The sequence below is a fragment of the Microcaecilia unicolor genome, chromosome 6, assembly GCF_901765095.1.
Source record: "Microcaecilia unicolor chromosome 6, aMicUni1.1, whole genome shotgun sequence".
Classification (NCBI taxonomy): Eukaryota; Metazoa; Chordata; class Amphibia; order Gymnophiona; family Siphonopidae; genus Microcaecilia; species Microcaecilia unicolor.
The window spans coordinates 333,073,178-333,093,648 of record NC_044036.1 but is presented as its reverse complement, the minus strand read 5'-3'; the positions used below and the strand labels follow the sequence as shown (position 1 = coordinate 333,093,648).

Sequence of the window (20,471 nt, the reverse complement as noted above, 5' to 3'; positions counted from 1 at the left end):
CCTTTCGCAGAGACCGCCGTCCCGGAGGTGCTCCCTCCGGTCCTCCCCCAGGGTCTCGTACCCAATGACGGGGCCTTGGTCCACGCCCCAGCGCAGATTGGAGGACGGCTGTCCTCGTTTCTGGGCGAGTGGACCACAATAACTTCAGACACGTGGGTGCTGGAAGTCATCAGAGACGGCTACAAGCTAGAGTTCTGCCGACCCTTAAGAGACGGGTTCGTACTCTCTCCCTGCAAGTCTCCGGTCAAAGCTGTGGCAGTGCAGCAGACCTTGGACAACCTGATCCGCCTGGGTGCAGTCGTTCCGGTGCCAGAAAATCAGATTGGCAAGGGACGTTACTCCATTTACTTTGTGGTACCAAAGAAAGGAGGTTCTGTCCGGCCTATCCTCGACCTCAAAGGGGTCAATCGGGCCTTGAAAGTGCGGCACTTTCGCATGGAGACTCTCCACTCTGTTATAGCGGCCTGCGTGGAATCTCAACCTGGTGCTAAGAGCATTGCAGAAGCCGCCTTTTGAACCCTTGTCGAGGGCATCTCTGAAAGACCTGACGTTGAAAGCAGTCTTTTTGGTGGCTATCACTTCAGCCAGAAGAGTTTCCGAGCTCCAGGCGCTCTCATGTCGAGAGCCTTTTCTGCAGTTCACTGAGGCAGGAGTGACTATTCGCACAGTGCCTTCCTTCCTGCCCAAGATTGTTTCTCGCTTCCATGTGAATCAGCAGCTCTGTCTCCCTTCCTTTCGTAGGGAGGACTACCCAGAGGAGTACTCCGCTCTTAAATATCTGGATGTGAGACGAGTCATCATCAGATACTTGGAAGTGACCAATGATTTCCGGAAATCGGATCATCTGTTTGTCCTGTTTGCAGGTCCTCGTAAGGGTCTGCAGGCTGCTAAGCCTACAGTGGCAAGATGGGTCAAGGAAGCCATTGCAGCGGCTTATGTGGCCGCGGGGAAGGTGCCGCCTATCCAGCTGAAGGCTCACTCCACGAGAGCTCAGGCGGCCTCGAGGGCAGAGGCCGGATCCGTCTCCTTGGAAGAGATATGCAAGGCGGCAACTTGGGCTTCGGCTCATACATTCTCCAAGCATTACCGTTTGACTGTGGCTGCACGGGCGGAGGCCCGGTTTGGAGCTTCAGTGTTGAGGTCAGGGATTCTATGTCCCGCCCTGGGTGAGTACTGCTTCGGTACATCCCACCAGTCTATGGATTGATCAGCTTGATGATATGGAAGGTAAAATTATGTATAATCATACCTGATAATTTTCTTTCCATTAATCGTAGCTGATCAATCCATAGCCCCTCCCAGATATCTGTACTGTTTATATTCTGGTTGAATTTTAGGTTCAAGTTTAGCCTTCAGTTACTTCAGGAGGACTTCGTGTTCAAGTTCTTCTTTCACTTGGATTCTTCAAGAGTGAGACGAGTTTGTGTTACAGTGAGCTGCTGCATTCCTCTCCCCTCCGTTTTACGGGGCTGGATTGAGATTTAAATTCTGCCGGCACTCCCTCCCGCTTCGTGCGGCTGTAGGGCAGCTTTGTACCCCTCCCGCTTCGGCGGTGTTAGGGTCAGTCAGCTCCTTCTGCGGTTGCGGTTGCAGGATAAGCCAGATCCCCCCGCATCGGCGGGTGTGGTGTCCCTCCCCCGCTCCGCGGGGTTGAGCTGGACGGATTCCCCTCCCCCACTTGTGTGGGGATGAGCTGGGTTAATTCCCCTCCCCCGTTTCGGCGGTGGTGAGCTGGGCAGAGTGTCCCTTCGTGGGTGTAATTCTCTAAGTGCTGAGTCCTGCGGATGGAGCTTTGATATCGACATACTGAGGAGTTTCCGGCAGCACATGACCACATATAGGGAGGCAAAAGTTTGCTCTCTATCTCCACCTGCTGGTAGATGGACACAACCCACCAGTCTATGGATTGATCAGCTATGATTAATGGAAAGAAAATTATCAGGTATGATTATACATAATTTTACCTTTTTATTTTTGGTGTGGGAGGTATGTCTGGGGGTGGAGAGTAGGTGTGCCCTGCGCTAATTAGGTGTCATGAGTACATTACTGCACAGGAGCCCTTAGGTGGCAGTAAGCGCCTTCCGTGGGAAATCAGCGCGTGGCCATTACAAAACAATATGGAAAGGCGACCATTTTACTGGCCGCAGCGTGTGGGAAAAGTCGTGCTGACAACAGCGCCGGCCACGTTTCAGCGCGGCTTGCTAAAGGGACCCCTAAATGCTCCATTTTTAGTTCTCTTTACATTTTAAAATGTACCTTTTTTAACAATAGCCCCTTGAACTTCTGCTGATGGAACGCCAGGTGGTTGTGTCCTCCCCCCCCCCCCCCCCCACCCGGAGGAGGAAACAATTTCTTGCAACCTGGGAGCCATATATACAGACGTTACCCCCGAGGGCTCGTTGCTTTGTAGTAAATTTTTCTCTCTCCGGCGGTATAGGATGTGAAGTGCTAGGAGTGGAGCTATAAGAAACCAAGCCCCCTCCCAAGTAAAATTAGAGTAATCTGATCCAGCAGGTGGACAGAGAAGGGATTGGCATAAAGTACTGGGAAGTGTTGGGAGGGTGGTTGTGGGAGGGGGTGGATATGGGGATTAATACTTTTGGAAATGTATGCGATGATATTTGTTTCAAGGCTGCTTGCACTGTATTTCTTCTTGTTTTCTGAATTTCATCAATGATTTAAACATAATAGTAGCGCCTTGTTCCCTGATGGCGAACCTATGACACGGTTGTCAGCACTGACACGCGTAGCCATTTTCGATGACACGCGGTGCCGCCGCAGTGTGGTCCGCCCTCCCTCCTCGCTCCTGGAAACTAACCTTAAAGCCTCCTTTCACGTCGCAGCAGCAGGGCAGGCCACTCCTTCCTTCCGTGTCCCGCCCTCGCCTGACGTAACGTCCGCGAGGGCGGAGCACAGAAGGAAGGAGGAGAGGTCTGCCCTGCTGCTGCTTGCTGCAACGTGAAAGGAGGCTTTAAGGTTAGTTCTGGGCCCGGTAGCGGGTGGAGGGGGGCCCAGCGATCTCGGGTGGGGGGGCCCGGGGGCGGTCCTAGTAGCAGTGATTTTTCTCGAAGTGACACACCACCCGAGTTATGCTCGTTTTTTTTTGGCGAATTTTGACACACCAAGCTCAAAAGGTTGCCCATCACTGGCCTTGTTAGTAGCCTGTACCTACTAAGACATTTTTGGTCTTTGGAAATAGCTTTCGCTCTCTTTATTTTCAAGCAGAGCTGGGTTTATTACATTACTGTTACAGGATTGCATGTAGTATATAGGTTCACTAGCCGTTGAGCCCGTAAAAATGGGCTGGTATAGAGGTTTTCCTCCCCCCGCGGTCGCCACCGCTCCCCCCCCCTCGAAGTCGTCGCCGCCGCCACCCCTCCACCCGGCCCGGGCCCTCTCTTCACTTCTGAACTTACAGATCCATTCGCCGAACGCAGCAACGCACATCAGCTGAGCTGCCCCTTCCTTCTCTGCCTGTGTGTGTCCCGCCCTCGCTGACGTTACGTCACAGGAGGGCGGGGCCACAGGCAAAGAAGGAAGGGCTCACTGCAGCTCAGCTGATGTGCGTTGCTGCGTTCGGCGAATGGATCTGTAAGTTCAGAAGGGAAGAGAGGGCCCGGGCCGGGTGGAGGGGTGGCGGCGGCGACTCCGAGTGGGGGGGGGGGGAGCGGTAGCAACGTCGGCGGTGCAGTTTCCCTCTCTGTCCCGCCCCCCCCCCCCCCGTCATCACGTATTGACGCGGGGGCGGGACAGAGAGGGAAGTCTCTACTGCGCATTTATATGTTTGATTGTTATACCAAGGCATTCACTGTGTGTTTGTACCCACTTTCTTTCTTTTCTTTCAACAAATAGAAGTCGGTATGTGTTATTCCTGCTCATGATAGCCTGCTTGCTGCCTTCTCTTTCAATTCCACGGGATCAAAGCTGGCCAGTGCTTCTGAGAAGGTGAGCTGAGTGGCTAGTCCATGCAGAGACTGTGCCCATCAGGGACCCAATGTCAAGGTAGCCTCACAAGTCCCTTAAGATGGAAAGGGGAAGGAGAGAGATTTGGATTTGGTGCACAACTTTTTCAGTTGCTGCTCAAGTCCAGTTACATTCAGATACAACAGGTATTTTCCTTGCCCTGGGGGGCTTACAGTCTTAACGTTTGTACGCGAGACAATGTCTGTTTTAATTATTCCCACCATAAGTAATTCCCTAATCCCTTATTTGTTCTTTTTGTCTGTCTTGATTAGATTGTAGGGACTGTCTCATTTGTGTTTCGTGTACATAAGTAATGCATAATTAATGCCACACTGGGAAAAGACCAAGGGTCCATCGAGCCCAGCATCCTGTCCACGACAACAGCCAATCCAGGCCAAGGGCACCTGGCGAGCTTCCCAAACGTACAAACATTCTGTACATGTTATTCCTGGAATTGTGGATTTTTTCCAAGTCCATTTAGTAGTGGTTTATGGACTTGTCCTTTAGGAAACCGTCTAACCCCTTTTTAAACTCTGCCAAGCTAACCAACCGCCTGTGTATGTCTACTAGTAGAAGTAGGGTTAAGTGACTTGCCCAGGATTTCAAGGAGCCATATTGCTCCAGGAGACTATTAGAAATCCTGTAGGCAGTTGCCCAAGGAATCCAGAAGAACTGTTCTCATCAGTGGCGTAGCCAAGGGTGGGCTTGGGTGGGCCTACTTTGAGCTCAGGCCCACCAGTAGCAGCACACCTATGATGTGGCCGGCAGAGATTCCCAAGCTGAAAACTCCCAACAACTGTCCCTCCTGCATACTTTTATAAATAGCAGATCTTCGCCTGCAGGAAGCAGCAACTGATACATACTGCTTACACCTGCCCCACAGCCTTCCCTCTGACGCATTCCCGCCTATGCGGAAACAGGAAGCTGCATCAGTGGGAAGGATGTGGGGTCTACGAGTAATGTATTAGTTGCTCCTCACTGAAAATCTGAAATTTAAAAGGTGTGCAGGAGAGGAGGGATATTTGAGAGACCATAATGGCATGCAGGCGTGAGGAGAGACCAAATCACCTATGGGATGGGGTGGGGTTCTTCTGCCCACCCACCTTGGGCCCAGGCCCAGCCAAAATTTGGTGTCTGGCTACGCCCCTGGTTCTCATACCCTCATTACTCTGCTGGCAGTGAGCTGATAACATGTTAAACCTTTCTATTTTTAAAAACTATGTGACTGGCCTGATAACCCAGTAGCAGTTCTGTGCTCAGCTTTATGGGAGACCTGAATTTTGGAGCCAAGCTTGTGTTCTGCTCTTTGAGGATGGTCGAGGTTGAGAATGCCATGGAGGGTCCCAGCTACTACAGCCAGACACCTAGTAAGCAGGCTTGAGTGGCAGGAATACTAGGGCTCTGGATGGAGTTGCAGTCTTTGGCCTCAATGAAGAATTCACTGTAATGGCTAGGATAGATGGGAGTGAGGGGAACAAAGCCCCCCTCACCCCCAGGTAACTGCAAGTGAAGGCTTATGATGGTGTACCCCAATAGAGACTACTTTTTTAGATGGAACTAGAAGGCCAAAAGAAAAATCCCCAAATATTACATTATCTGATTACTATGCACGTTGTGTTTTTTTAGAACTTGTGATCAGGATTTTAGAATGTATGGGGAAAATTCTGTAAATGAGGCTGAAAATTCAGCATTGAATGGTATTCTATAGTGGGTGTTCCAGGATCGGCGCTCTTTATAGAATAATGCATAGCGCCGGGATCCGTGCTGAACTTTGGGTGCGAGGAGTTACATCAACTGAAACCAGGGGGAGGAGCAGCGGACTGAGATCTTGGGGAACTGGGTTCAATTCCCACTGCAGCTCCTTGTGACCCTGGGCAAGTCACTTAACCCTCCATAGCCCCAGGTACAAAAACCTAGATTATGAGCTCACTAGGGACAGAAAGTACCTGCATATAGGACTGGATTCTATATATCATGCCTAAAAAAATACTGCTAAATTTAGGCGTACTTTAAAGAATATGCCTAAGTTTCCGCAGGGTTTATAGACTAGGCCAGGTTCTCGTCTGCGCAACTAAATTTAGTTGTGGGCAGTTACGCCAAGTAAAACGGTATAAATGCTGATGCCTGAATTAGGTGTAGACCGGCTGTATTCTATAACCATGCACACAAATTTGAGAAACGCCCACGACCATGGCCATATCACCTTTTCAACTTAGAATTTACGTGCATCACGTTACAGAATATACTGAGACAGTTGTGCCCGTAAATTCTAATTAATGCCAATTAGTGGCAGTAATTGGCAATTATTGGCGCTGATGACTAAGTTGCTTGCACAAATCCAGAATATGATCGAATTTGCACACGCAACTTAAAGTGCGTTCTGTAGAATCTGGGGATAATGTGTACAGTGTTACGTACATCTAGTAGTGCTATAGAAATGATTAGTAGTAAAACCCCAGTGCGTACGTTGGGCATGGATCCCCTGAATTCTGTAACACTGCATGCATTTTAAAGGAAAGCCCTGCCCCTCCCATGGCCACACCTCCTTTGCAGATCCACGTGGAAATACTTAGGTGCCTTTCTATAAGTGGGCTCATAGGTGTATTTTTCTGTGGATCTTCTATTTAGCGCCTTGCAACTGTTAGAACGCTTTTCTGCACCAAAATACTGCCTAATGTTTGGCGCTATATATAGAATTCCCCCCCCTCCCCCAAATGTGTGTATAGGGCTAGGAGTGGCCTAGTGGTTAGAGCACCAGTCTTGCAATCCAGAGGCGGCCAGTTCAAATCCCGCTGCTGCTCCTTGTGATCTTGGGCAAGTCACTTAACCCTCCATTGCCTCAGGTACAAACTTAGATTGTGAGCCCTCCTGGGACAGAGAAATATCCAGAGTACCTGAATGTAACTCACCTTGAGCTACTACTGAAAAAGGTGTGAGCAAAATCTAAATAAATAAATAAATAAATAGATTCTATAAATAGACCCAAAAATTTTGGTGCTGATGAAATTAGTGCTCGGCGTTATTCTATAAAGAACATTCATAAGTACATAAGTATTGCCATACTGGGACAGACCGAAGGTCCATCAAGCCCAGTATCCTGCCTCCAACAGTGACCAATCCAGGTTACAAGTACCTGGCAAGATCCCAAAACAGTACAAAACATTTTATGCTGCTTATCCTAGAAATAAGCAGTGGATTTTCCCCAAGTCCATTTTAGTAATGGCTTATGGGCTTTCTTTTAGGAAGCTGTCCAAATCTTTTTTTTAAACCCCGTTACACTAATTGCTTTTACTACATTCTCTGGCAACAAATTCCAGAGTTTAATGACGCGTTGAGTGAAGAAATAGCATTGAGCACTGAATTCGATGCTGAAAACTTTGGGTGCGAGGACTTGTGCCAGCGGAAACTCGGTGTAAATCGGCGCACAAATTGGTCGCGAATCCCCGCTATTCATCTTTTGTGAACGCCCCTGACCTTCCTATGGCCACACCCTCTTTTGATTGGCGTATGATTCAGTTTAGGTGCCCATTGTTACAGAATAGCTTATAACCAGATCTGTGCCCAGTTCATAATTAGTGCTAATTAAATCATTGGAGCCCTTTATTTGGGCGCCGATCTGGGATCCGCACCCAATTTTGGGCGACCTTTATAGAATCCAAGGGATAATGTCGCAGCACATCACTGTCAAAAAAAAAAAAAAAAAAAAATCTCATCTGCAGCAGGGAAAGTACTGGAGAGTTAATATCGCGCTTGGCGCTGTAAAGGCTGATGCATTAGGTGATGTATATGCATTAATATACACAGTTAACCTTTTGCATGCTGTGTGACATTTCTGGGATGTTGTGTTTTCTCACAGGGTACTGTAATCCGTGTATTTTCCATACCTGAAGGTCAGAAACTATATGAATTTAGGCGAGGAATGAAGAGGTGAGTTGGTTCTTCAAGGACAAGCAGGACAGCACTCCTACATGTGGAGCCCTGGGGCACATCCTCCTCTTTAGAAGCTTCTAGAAGCTTCTATACATGCTCGCTGAGCAGGTGCAAGATGGCAGCTTTTCTGAGTTTAGGATCTGATACTTTCTCTAGTGGTTGCATACTGCTACATGATATATTCTAACTAGGGCTGTCCATCGATTAAAATGTTTAATCGTGTGATTGATCGCATGATCGAAATGTAAAAGAGTTGAAATAAATTTAGCATGTAAACGTGGAGGCGTATTGTCAAAGTAACCTATGGAACTTTGTAAGTTTAATGCTTTGAAAATGAGTCCCATAGTTGTTTACATTTTTTTTTTCATTGATCCTAAACGTTCAATCAATGACTGATTCCATCTGCTCCTACCCTGTTTCCCCGAAAGTAAGACATCCCCCGAAAATAAGACCTAGTAGAGGTTTTCCTGAATTGGTAGATATAAGGCCTCCCCTGAAAGTAAGACCTAGTAAATTTTTGTTTGAAAGCAGGGCCGCCGAGAGCCGGACAAGGCCGCCCCCCCCTCCACCCACCCTTCGTCGCTCCCGGAACTAACCTTAAACGCCTCCTTTCACCTTCGCAGCAAGCAGCAGCAGGGCAGACCTCTCCTTCCTTCCGTGCCCCGCCCTCGCGGACGTTACATCAGGCGAGGGCGGGACACGGAAGGAAGGAGTGGCCTGCCCTGCTGCTGCTTGCTGCGAAGGTGAAAGGAGGCGTTTAAAGTTAGTTCCAGGAATGATGGAGGGCGGGCGGGCCAACCCCTATCCAACCCCGATGTTTCCTCGAAAAATAAGACAGCCCCTGAAAATAAGACCTAGCGCATTTTTGGGAGCAAAAATTAATATAAGACAGTGTCTTATTTTCGGGGAAACACGGTATCTCCCTCTCCTCTCCTTCCATTCCCTCCATCAATGATAACCATATTTTTCCCCATCTCTTTTTCCTCCCCTCCCTTCTATGTGCATCATCCCCCCCCTTCTTTGATTCTTCTATCCCCTATTTCTGTTATCTGTCACTCTCCCCCCCCCCCCCCCCCCCCCCCCCCCCCCCCCCCGGCAGTCTCCATCTTTCTTTCTCTGTTCCTTATTTTTCTCCTGGCACCTTTTCTTACCTCTCAGGTGCCCATCCGTCTGCATCGCTCTCTCTTTTTTTTTGTTTTTTCTGCTGGTAGTGGCACCTCTTCTTACTTGGGCAGCCCCTTCTTCCTGCTCCTCACAGGCGCTGCAATGAAAGCCCTCTGTGATTGTTACCCTTGCCGAAACCTACTACTACTACTTAGCATTTCTATAGCACTGCCAGGGTTACGCAGCGCTGTACAAGTTTAAACATGGGGAAGGACAGTCCCTGCTCAAGAGAGCTTACAATCTAAAGGTAGCAAACTATGTAGTCAGTGTAGGTATCATGAATGGGGAAGGTGGTTAGGCGCCAAAAGCAAGGGAGAAGAGATGGGCTTTGAGTAAGGACTTGAAAATGGTCATGGAAGGCGCATGGCGTATGGGCTCGGGAAGTCTGTTCCAGGCATAAGGTGATGCGAAGCCTCTCTGCAACAGGAAGTTCCACCTCCTCTGACAGACCTTCTTGTTTCAGAGAGAGGCTTGGAGCTGAGCGACCCGCAGTGTGCTTTGGGTGCAGTGGCCATGAGGAGCAGGGAGAGTGCCGGAGAGATGATAAGTGCAGGCAGAGCAATGCAGAATGTTTGCGGGTGGGGGAGAGACGCGTTAAAAATTTTAACAGGTTAATTGTGTTATTAACGCGTTCAATGTGCAGCCCTAATTCTAATCATGGGTGCACATTTTCTGTAAAAGAGTGACTTTGATTTTATGTGTATTGAGACTGCAAAGGAAGCTTTTGGTACAAGGCATTTTTGTAACACAATAACTTGCATTTTCTGTATAGTCTTAGAAGAAATACTGCTTTTAAAATAATGAAGTGATTGACCTCAGCTAGTTGGACTAGGTGATGATAGATACAAGACAAACAACTTATATCAATATGTCCAATCAACTATGTAGCTGCTATTTTAGGCATGAACTTATATTACAACGTACCTGTCTCTTTTCGCAGTTGTTTTCTGATTTGGTTGATTTTACTAGCAACAATCCCCGGCAGAATTTGCCACTAACGGCAGCTTTTCCTCTTTGTTGTAGGTATGTGAACATTAGCTCGCTGGTCTTCAGTATGGACTCTCAGTTCCTTTGTGCCTCCAGTAATACAGAGACTGTGCATATCTTTAAACTGGAACAACTAGCCGACAGGTCTGTGTCTTGTGTGCGGGGGGGAGGGGGGGGGGGGACTATTTCTCAGGGAGACTCATTATTCCAGATATTAAACAGTATTAATGATACTAGTTCTACTGCCTGAATACATAGAGAATAAAGGCACCAGGTAATAAGCTGATTTGCTCAAGGTTACACAGTCGTAATAGAACCTGAAATTGTTTAATGTTGTGAAGGTCCTAGCAGCCAAGTTTAGAATTAAGGTTAAAATGTATTTCTATTCCACTTTTAACAACGTGGAGTACAAGAAAACAAATCATCCATAAACATACACATTCCTAAAACAAGCAATAAAATACAGTATACAAAACAAAATCATACTTTGATCACAGACTACTACTACTACTTGACATTTCTAAAGCGCTACTAGGGTTACGCAGCGCTGTACAGTTTAACACAGAAGGACAGTCCCTGCTCAAAGGAGCTTACAAATCTAAAGGACAAATGTACAGTCAGTCAAATAGGGGCAGTCTAGATTTCCTGAAAGGTTTAAAGGTTAGGTGCCGAAAGCAACATTGAAGAGGTGGGCTTTGAGCAAGGATTTGAAGACGGGTAGGGAGGGGGCTTGGCGTAAGGGCTCAGGAAGTTTATTCCAAGCATAGGGTGAGGCGAGGCAGAATGAGCGGAGCCTGGAGTTGGCGATGGTGGAGAAGGGTACTGAGAGGAGGGATTTGTCCTGTGAGCGGAGGTTACGGGCGGGAACGTAAGGGGAAATGAGGGTAGAGAGGTAATGAGGGGCTGCAGACTGAGTGCATTTGTAGGTAAGAAGGAGAAGCTTGAACTGTATGCGGTATCTGATTGGAAGCCAGTGAAGTGACCTGAGAAGAGGGGTGATATGAGTATATCGGTTCAGTCGGAATATAAGACGTGCAGCAGAGTTCTGAACGGACTGAAGGGGGGAAAGATGGCTAAGTGGGAGGCCAGTGAGGAGTAGGTTGCAGTAGTCAAGGCGAGAGGTAATGAGAGAGTGGATGAGAGTTCGGGTGGTGTGCTCAGAGAGGAAAGGGCGAATTTTGCTGATGTTAAAGAGAAAGAAGCGACAGGTCTTGGCTATCTGCTGGATATGCGCAGAGAAGGATTGGGAGGAGTCGAAGATGACTCCGAGGTTGCGGGCAGATGAAACGGGGAGGATGAGGGTGCCATCAACTGAGATAGAGAGTGGAGGAAGAGGAGAAGTGGGTTTTGGTGGAAAGACGATAAGCTCGGTCTTGGACATGTTCAGTTTCAGGTGGCGGTTGGACATCCATGCTGCAATGTCGGATAAGCAGGCCGATACCTTGGCCTGGGTCTCCGCGGTGATGTCTGGTGTGGAGAGATATAGCTGGGTGTCATCAGCATAAAGATGATACTGGAAACCATGAGATGAGATCAGTGAGCCCAGGGAAGAGGTGTAGATTGAAAAAAAGAAGGGGTCCAAGGACAGATCCCTGGTTTTTACTACCTAGTTTTTACTTTGGGTTGAGACCAACAAAGTCTCTCATGTGTTTCCTGTATGGTCCTTAAAGGTATGACTGCTTTCTGGGTTGGCATTTATAATTGCTGAGTCTTGTGGGTAAATCGGATTCTGTGCTTACCAATTCTTTCACACCCATGCTTGCTCTCTTGTCAGGACTTGCTATTTCTGATACACATGCAGGATTACTTCATGTGTATGAATTATACATGCCATGCCCCTAGAGAGTAGCACACTGTGTTGGACGAATGCTGTGCAGGATGATTTCTGTTCCTTGAGTAGTGTGATGATTGATCTTAAAAGCAGTCCTCTGTGCATTTTGCTAGGCAGAAAGGACAGCCTGCTCTTTTTCGTGGCACACTCATTGATCTGATATAAACAGCATGTACATCCAACCAGGGTCTCGGTCTACTGTTTATTTTTAGTCATTGAAGCTTTATTATTACTTCCCTGATACTTTGGCTGTAGTGGCACGTGAGTTAAGATGACCTGCTCAAGGTGACGCTGACCACGGACTCGCAAACTTACCCAAGATTTGCATTCTAGGGAGCAGACACGGCTGCAGAATCCTAGATCTGAACCAGTTGAGCCGTCACTTAGAACTGTTGTTCTGCTCTCTCTTCGGATAGGCTGTCTCTACTCAGGAGATTAGAACATCACTATGAAGACTCAGAACTCTTGAACCAGAATCTTCTTTAATGCAAATCAAACAAAGAAATATGACTTACAGTTTTGGAATGCTGAGCAAGAGTCTCTGCCCTGCAGATTGGAGTTTGTTCTCACGTAACCCCTGTCCTCTAGCATACACAGAGGGGCTAGGAGAATTCCGGCTCTGTGCTGGGAGTGGATGCTGTACGTACTTTTAAACCGATAGAAACAATGACCTACAGAAAGGAGAGGGGGAAAGGCTCCTCAAGCTTCTAGGTCTTAGAACACTGGTTTATTTCTGCAAAAACGCATGGCCGCAAAAACGCAGATACTAGCGACATGTATTGCTTATGCTTAATGAGGTGAAGAGTTAATGAAAGTTTCTCTGCATTCCCGGTAGTTATTGGGGAGGGGGGGGGAGAGAGGGGATTATGATAAGGCAAGCACAAAGAATGTATGAGCAGCGTATTCGGGAGATATCAATGTTATATTGGATACTCATGTGGCAAAATATCTGTCTAAGTGTTGGCTATGGAGATCTGGTTGTAAGGGGGGGGGGGGGGAGGAATGATAAAACCATTGATGATAAAAGATATGGATGAGTATTGCTCAAATGCGTTGTATTTTTCCAAGGTCACGTTATTGGTTCTGTTAAGAATGTTGAATCATTCAATAAAAATTGTTTAAACCTAAACTGATAGAAACTTGGTTATTTACAGTAGCTTGAAAGGGGAGTATGCAACAGGTACAGCAAAGTCAGCTTACAGTTCTTAGAAAACCAGGCTGCAGACGTGCTCTCAACCCCAAATGAAAAGAAAAAGGGCGGGCTACAGCCCAGCAAAGCACACACAAGGACAAGAGCCAGCCAATAGGAAAAGTCCCACCAGGCACAGGGAACAGGGACAGGTGCTGAGGAAGAGCCTATCACAAAAGAACTATAATTACATCACTTTGTAGTGCTATCCTACTTAAAGAGTACAGGGACCAAATTTGGCTATACCAGTGTCTCATGTGTACATATAAAGAACAAACAACCTGCCTCCATGAATATGGCGGCAGAACAACCGTCCTGTGGTATCTGCTTCCAGTTATCTTTCCAGTGCATTTATATGCAATTATAAATATACCACTAGGTGGTGTTAAGAGAGAGGAAGATAGTCCATTGTTCAAGACAATGTAATAGACTTTGCAACCATTGCTTTCTTACTAATTCAGGCAGAACGTTGGTCTTGATCAACTTCCTATAGTACACGTTACTCACCGTTTCTGAATTGGTTTTCTTAGCAGGACGGATGACCCACCTACCTGGACAGGTTATATGGGAAAGATGTTCATGGCTGCTACTAACTACCTCCCTACTCAAGTATCCGACATGATGAATCAGGATCGGGCCTTTGCCACTGTGCGCCTGAACCTTTCTGGCCAGAGGAATGTCTGCACCCTCTCCACGTATGTTTTTCTTTTTATTGGTTTCAATAATCAACTCTAAAGCAAGAAACTCATTTTCAAAACATTAACATGAACTTATATATATTCAGTAGACCATCGTTCTGCCCAACATCATCATTTCTTAGTTCCATCCCGATCCCTTCCCCTCCCTCCCCTACTTCTCTACCCCTCCCTTTTCATATCCTACCCTACTAACCCTTTACATTATTCCTAGCTTGCCCACCCCTCCCCCCTTGTAAGTCTTTCTTTATTGGCTTAAAGAATCCTTGTCCTGTCCCTAAAACACAAGTGTGTTCGCTGATGTTCTCCAAAGCGAACGGTCACGTTTTCACAAATTGCACAAACAGCTGTCAGTTTTCCACCTTTGCACTTCTTCTGGATTCAGGTCTGACTGACTGGAAAGGGCTTGGAAACCTCTGTGACCACGCAGACGTACAAAGGAAGCTGAATGAGTATGCCTCAGGAGCTGACTCTTCTCCCCATTATTACTTTCTATGCAAGGAGGTTCCAGAATTCAGGCCTTAGTGTGAAGATACAGTGATTTATTACATAACTACTAGACCTTTAGTCAGCTTATCTGTGAGTGGATTTGGATATGGATTACTTGCGTTTCCAAATCTGAGTTCAAGACAAAGTTACAAATTCAGGAACAGTATGATAATTCCCTATCCCAGAGAGCTTAGAATTTAAGCTATACCTGAGGAAATGGAAGGTGAAATGACTTACTACTACTACTACTTAACATTTCTAGAGCGCTACTAGGGTTACACAGCGCTGTACAGTTTAACAAAGAAGAACAGTCCCTGCTCAAAGGAGCTTACAATCTAAAGAACGAAATGTCAAGTTGGGGCAGTTTAGATTTCCTGGATAGAGGTGTAGTGGTTAGGTGCCGAAGGCGACATTGAAGAGATGGGCTTTGAGCAAGGATTTGAAGATGGGCAGGGAGGGGGCCTGGCGTATGGGCTCAGGGAGTTACCTGAAGACTTACCTGAGGTCACAGTGAAGGACCAGTGAGAGAAGCGGGATTTGAACCCTGGGATCTCTGCTACTGTAAGCACCAGCCTACCTCCTGTGACCTGTAAGGGATGTAGCGATTGGACAGTGATGATTATGGAGCCCGGGCTGCTTGTTCTGTGCTGCTGTGTGTGATGTTCAGGTGCTCTGCATCAGTTTTCCTTGTTCACTGGCCTTGTCTGTCTAGGTTTCTACAACCTGAGCAAAACCTTGCCTCTGCTTTTCTAATCTATTTCAATAAGTAATTGACCCAGCATTTAATGGGGGCTGGCCTCATGGCTCAGATTGTCATCTATGCTATGTGTCTGGGACATAGGTGATTCAGGAAATTCAAAATTTGTTTGGTGGGGCTAACAGAGGTTGGGAATGTACTGGCCAGGGAGGAATGACAGCAGCCAGCACTATTCAGCTTGGAATGCGTTACCTAAAACCGTCAGATCAATTCATAACCATCTGAACTTCAGGAAGTCACTGAAAACCACACTGTTTAAGAAGGCTTACCCCTCAGACCCAACTTAATTTACTACTACTTAAGATATAGCAAAATTCATGGACCATTACTGTACTTTTTATTACATTCGTTGCTGTATATTCAAGTTACTATTATATTGTCTATTTGCATTTTAATTTTTCGACATTGTGTAAGCCACATTGAGCCTGCAACTAAGTGGGAAAATGTGGGGTATAAATGTGTTAAATAAAATAAAAAAAATAAAATAAATTCAAAGGAGTGGCCCTGACTGGTGCTGTCTCTCTAGTCCTTCTGACTGATGACTAGTGTTGGGTGGGAATGTGTGTACAGAGGATGGAAAATATAGGCGTTTAACACGTTTAACTTAATTAGGAAGCAGGTAAGTTCCCGCAATATTAAAAGGATACGGGTTATGGTACATGGTTAAGGGTAGATGGTTCATTGTTGGTACTCCTAAGGGTTGGGAGAAGGGACGGGGTGGGGATTACGATTGTAGCACTTGCTACTTTTAGTGTTTTGTGTAATACTGGTGGTGTTTCAATTTATTCTTTTTTTATATGTTACCATCAATAAAAAATATTGAAACATAAAAGGATTCAGGGACCCGGCTTAGGATCAAATTATTGTTTGTCATTTTATTAAAACTTGCTAAATCTGCCTTTATCACTAAAGCAAATCAAGACAGAATACAATAAAATAGAAAAGAATGCCAAAATCAGATAGGACAACAATTATAAAAGTAAATTACTGAAATACTAGTTACAGCTCCTTCCCTGTTCCTACTTTCAGGATACAGAAGCTGCCACGACTGTTAGTCGCCTCATCCGATGGTCACATTTACATCTATAACTTAGATCCTCAAGATGGGGGAGAGTGTGTCTTAATCAAGAGACACAGGTAAGAGCACTGAGAACCTTTCAAAATGTTAATACATTTTTTCCCAAAATCTTCAGAAGTATCAGAACTACACTCTGTGCTATTGCTGTACACTGCTATATGAAAGGTCACCAGTTTGGGTCTCGTGCTGGGTCTTCTTCACTCCGAGGAGGCAGTATTCACATTCCTAGGGGAGGATGAAAGGATTTCAGGTCATTAAGTGTGATGCCTGGTGATTGTGTTCATAATACAGGGCTTTGGAAGGAGTTTTGTGCATGGTCTCATGAGGGTTGCTTTATGACCAGACTAGAAACGGTGGGAGGGTGTCTCGGTCAAGAAAAAGAGGGAGTGTGAATGAAGGTTTCAGGCATCTGAATCCCAGCATTGGTTCTAACTGAGCTGAAACAAAAAGGAGAAACAACCAGGCCCATAACGACCAGTGCACCTTGAGATAATACAACAGAAAAATGACAGAGGTTTGTGACGTAGTGTAGTTTAAACAGTCTTACAGTCCATGTTTCCAGGTTTATGACCTTATAAATGATAGGCCTGCACCAGATGCAGGCAGTCAGGCTGGGAGAATATCTGTCTCCACATGCCATGCAGGAATTTCACAATCCGTTTCTGTATCTTGAACAGAGCATTGAGTCCCCTTCCATCCGAACTTTTGTCTTAGTCACTGCCATGACCAAAGCACCGCCTTAGCAAGGTAGAACAACTTGTCCAGATCCTTGCAAGGCAATGGGTAGAGTTTACCCAAGAGTCTGGTGCCTCAGAGAATGCCTTCCAGGGATTCCCATTCAGCTAGCACCATCACGTGCTTGGTTGGCTTCTGGAGGCCCTCAAAGATGGGATCCCCGTTTGAGAGCACTTCCTGGAATACTGCTGTAAAATGCAGGGCCTCAGTCACTGAATCAATGAGTTGATCAAGCTGTTTGTGCTGGAAGTGCCAGACCACTGGGGAAATCTACAGCAACTTGAGCAGTTGGGAAGTAAGGCTAGTGCCACGCAGACTTCTACGGTTTATGGCCTGAAAAGAGCAAGGACAGATAAGAACAAATATGAATATGTAATATCAAATTCATGCTATGAGTATCTCAGAGGGCGGAAAGGAAGACACCTTAAGATTGACAGCAAGTAAAATGTCAATTTTCAGCATTGTTATGTAGCTCTGGCTGCCTTGTTGGGTGAAATAGAATGGCTGTGCATGTCTTTATCTGCCGTCATTTACTCTGTTATTATGAATCCTCCTCCTTGGCCAGTGAGTGGTGTCCTGACTTCCAAGAATCCACGTCCAGCAGGGAGACCTTTCTGCCCTTAGTGAAACCCCAAGGATCCCCATGTGGGGGTGTAGGCAAGAAGAGGTCTTGACCCATGTCTGAATCCCCGCTTGGTTGCTGCAACCTATTAGTGCTGGGTGTCATGGCACCCAAGGGCCCCTGACAGTGGGGTTCTGCACAGGAAGGCTAAATTCCTCCCCCCCCCCCCCCCCCCCAATGCTGGGGGACACCCCTCCAGATCCTACCTGACACACACTTCAAGATGGCTTATAACCATTCTGCATCCAAGGGCCCTGGCAACTATTGTCCTGTGTTTCTGCATCTTGGGCAGACTTTCAGTGGGACTCTTCCCTTTGGGCTGGAAATGGTACTGTGCATCTTTTCCAAGGTCGTGGTGATGGTGGTGGCAGTGCCAGCGTATCCCTGCAGGCAAGGGATTTGGGTGCATCTATACCTGGACAACTGGCTGATCAGATCCAGTTCAGGGTAGCTACAGTGGTGGTAATTCACCTGCTCAGGAGCCTATGCTGGGTGGTAAATTATGCCAAAAGACTCCTGCTCAGGGGATGGAATACCTCAAGAGTTTGCTTCAACATCAAGCAGGGGATCTTGTTCCGTTCCTTGGAGTACGTACTAAAGCTCCAGTCCCAGAAGAGGGAACTGTGCTTAGGAAGCTCTTGGGCCTGGGCTTACATACAGCTCCTCAGGTCTGTGGCAACAACTCCAGAGGTAGTGCTATAGACAAGGGCTTGTATGCATCTGATCTTGTGGGGGTTGCTGTTCCATTGGGCCCCTCAGTCCCAAGAGTTTGAGGTGCATCTTCCCTTTCCAGGGTCTGTGCCAGAGCTTGTCTTGGTGGGCCAGGCCTAGTCATCTGCTCAAGGGTGTTCCTCTGAATTTCCTCCCCCGAGGAGATAGTATTTATGTATTCTATTTATTTATTTATTTTATTTGAACCTCCAGGGGTGGGGGAGCCCATTACCTGGGTCAGGTTGTGCAAGGTTGGTGGTCCTGCATTGCAGTTCATGAATCACCTGGAAGTGAGGGCTATTCAGTCAGCACTTCTGGAATCTCTACCTCTGGTGAAGGGAAAGGTGGTCTGGGTGATATCATACACTGTGTAAGCAAATAATTGTTTTGGAAGAGCAAAAAAATACAAAATAAACTACCTACTAAAAATGACTTTTTTTCTAAAGATTAAGACAGAGGACATAAGTACATAAGTATTACCATACTGGGAAAGACCAAAGGTCCATCAAGCCCAGCATCCTGTTTCCAAAAGTGGCCAATCCATGTCACAAATACCTGGCAAAATCCCAAAACAGTACAAAACATTTTATACTGCTTATTACAGAAATAGAGGATTTTCCCTAAGTCCATTTAATAATGGGCTACGGACTTTTCCTTTAGGAAGCCACCCTAACATTTTTTAAACTCTGCTAAGCTAACCGCCTTTACCACATTCTCTGACAATGAATTCTAGAGTTTAATTACATGTTGAGTGAAGAAAGATTTTCTCCAATTCGTTTTAAATTTACTACTTTGTAGTTTCATCGCATGCCCCCTAGTCCTAGTATTTTTGGAAAGCTTAAACAGACGCTTCAACTCTGTATCAGGGGAGAAATTCCGCATACACTGGGAACCTTTGTGGTTGACCATGCCTTCCAGAGGCCGCAGCTATATTCTGAACATCTGAACAGCTCAAAGGGGAGGGGGAGGGAGGAAGGGGGGAATAGATACATGAGAAGTGGATTCCATTGTTTGTATAATTTTTAGGTTAAGTTGTATTCATAAGTAAAGACAACAACAATTGTTACTCGGCTGGGGAGGGGCGGGAGAAGGGTAGCCTTGGTTAATGTTAAATGGGATGACGTACAGACAAGTGCAAATTTGTTCAAGGTGATGTTATTGAAATATGTCTTGTGCGTGGTTAAAAGACTGTACTGTTTCTTGTCTGTGCAATGTCATCAATAAAAACTATTGAATATAAACAGACGCTTCACATCTACCCGTTCAACTCCACTCATTATTTTATAGACCTCTATCATGTCTCCCCTCAGCTGCCTTTTCTCCAAGCTGAAGAGCCCTAGCCGCTTTAGCCTTTCCTAATAGGGAAGTTGTCCCATCCCCTTTATCATTTTTGTCGCCCTTCTCTGCACCATGAGTAACTAAGAGGTATCTTTTTACCAAAATGGGCCTCAACTGCCTGGGGAAAGTCGTAGACCTTTACTTCTAATAACCCCTAACGTGCTAACTCTCATCGTCTCCTTGCGAGAAACAAAACTCCTTCATGAGGAAAATAAAAACAGTCACAGATCCCACTACTAGTAAACAATTGCTGATGTCCTCTCTACTCAATCTTCTAACTTCATGAAGAAATATGTAGTTCCACAGGATACCAAAAAATTATTTGTACTTGGTTCATAACATTGTCGTTCTTGTAGCATCGTTATTCCTAACACACGCACAGCAAAAAGCCACAAGGCTGCCAATAGGCTTATTCTGGTAACCATACCTCTTAGTTACTTGTGTCCTCTCTCTTAATCTTTAGAGCAAAATCATTTTTGATAGGTAATTTATTTGATATCATACGATGCCACCATGGTGGTGGTTTACATCAACAAGCAAGAAGAGATGGACTTAGTCTGCTGTCTCTTGAGATTTGTATATAGTTCATTCAGAATTGTGATTTCACCATATAAGCTGTAGTGGGTGCATGGCAAGGTGGACCTAGCATACTGGAGTATTCCAGGCTGCACTAACCCTTACCAGTGGTGTCACTGGAATAGTTCAGTATCTCTACCCCCATCTGCTGGTAGGTGGATTCAACCTGTTGATCTAGCATGCTCAAGGAAAGGAAATGAACAAGTAAGAACAAATTTCACCTTTAATATTTTGTCAGACCCACCCAAATTAAAGCATAAGTACAGATAATTCTGCTCTGCCTTCTTCCTTAAATATGATGCTCAGCTCAAGGGCATGAGGTCTTTATACATCATAAACTAGGTCTCAGCATTTATGGTATTTGCTGTATCAGACTTAAGTAGAGGAGTGTGGTAGCCGTGTTAGT

The 20,471-nt window shown here is 46.1% G+C and overlaps 1 protein-coding gene across 4 annotated transcripts in view; it reads left to right on the top strand.

Annotated features, from left to right (window-relative positions):
* WIPI1 (WD repeat domain, phosphoinositide interacting 1) overlaps positions 1 to 20,471 on the top strand; it is a 65,346-nt gene that overhangs the window by 32,609 nt on the left and 12,266 nt on the right. For 3 of the 4 annotated variants that reach the window (XR_003942668.1, XM_030208483.1, XM_030208486.1), the window contains exons 6-10: positions 3,853 to 3,945; positions 7,820 to 7,890; positions 10,081 to 10,188; positions 13,595 to 13,759; positions 16,035 to 16,142. Coding sequence is in view for 3 of the 4 variants with exons in the window: in XM_030208483.1 (XP_030064343.1) it covers positions 3,853 to 3,945; positions 7,820 to 7,890; positions 10,081 to 10,188; positions 13,595 to 13,759; positions 16,035 to 16,142 (545 nt within the window). In the remaining variant the exon portion in view is untranslated. The remainder of the gene's footprint in view (positions 1 to 3,852; positions 3,946 to 7,819; positions 7,891 to 10,080; positions 10,189 to 13,594; positions 13,760 to 16,034; positions 16,143 to 20,471) is intronic. The other variant, XM_030208484.1, reaches the window with a different exon arrangement.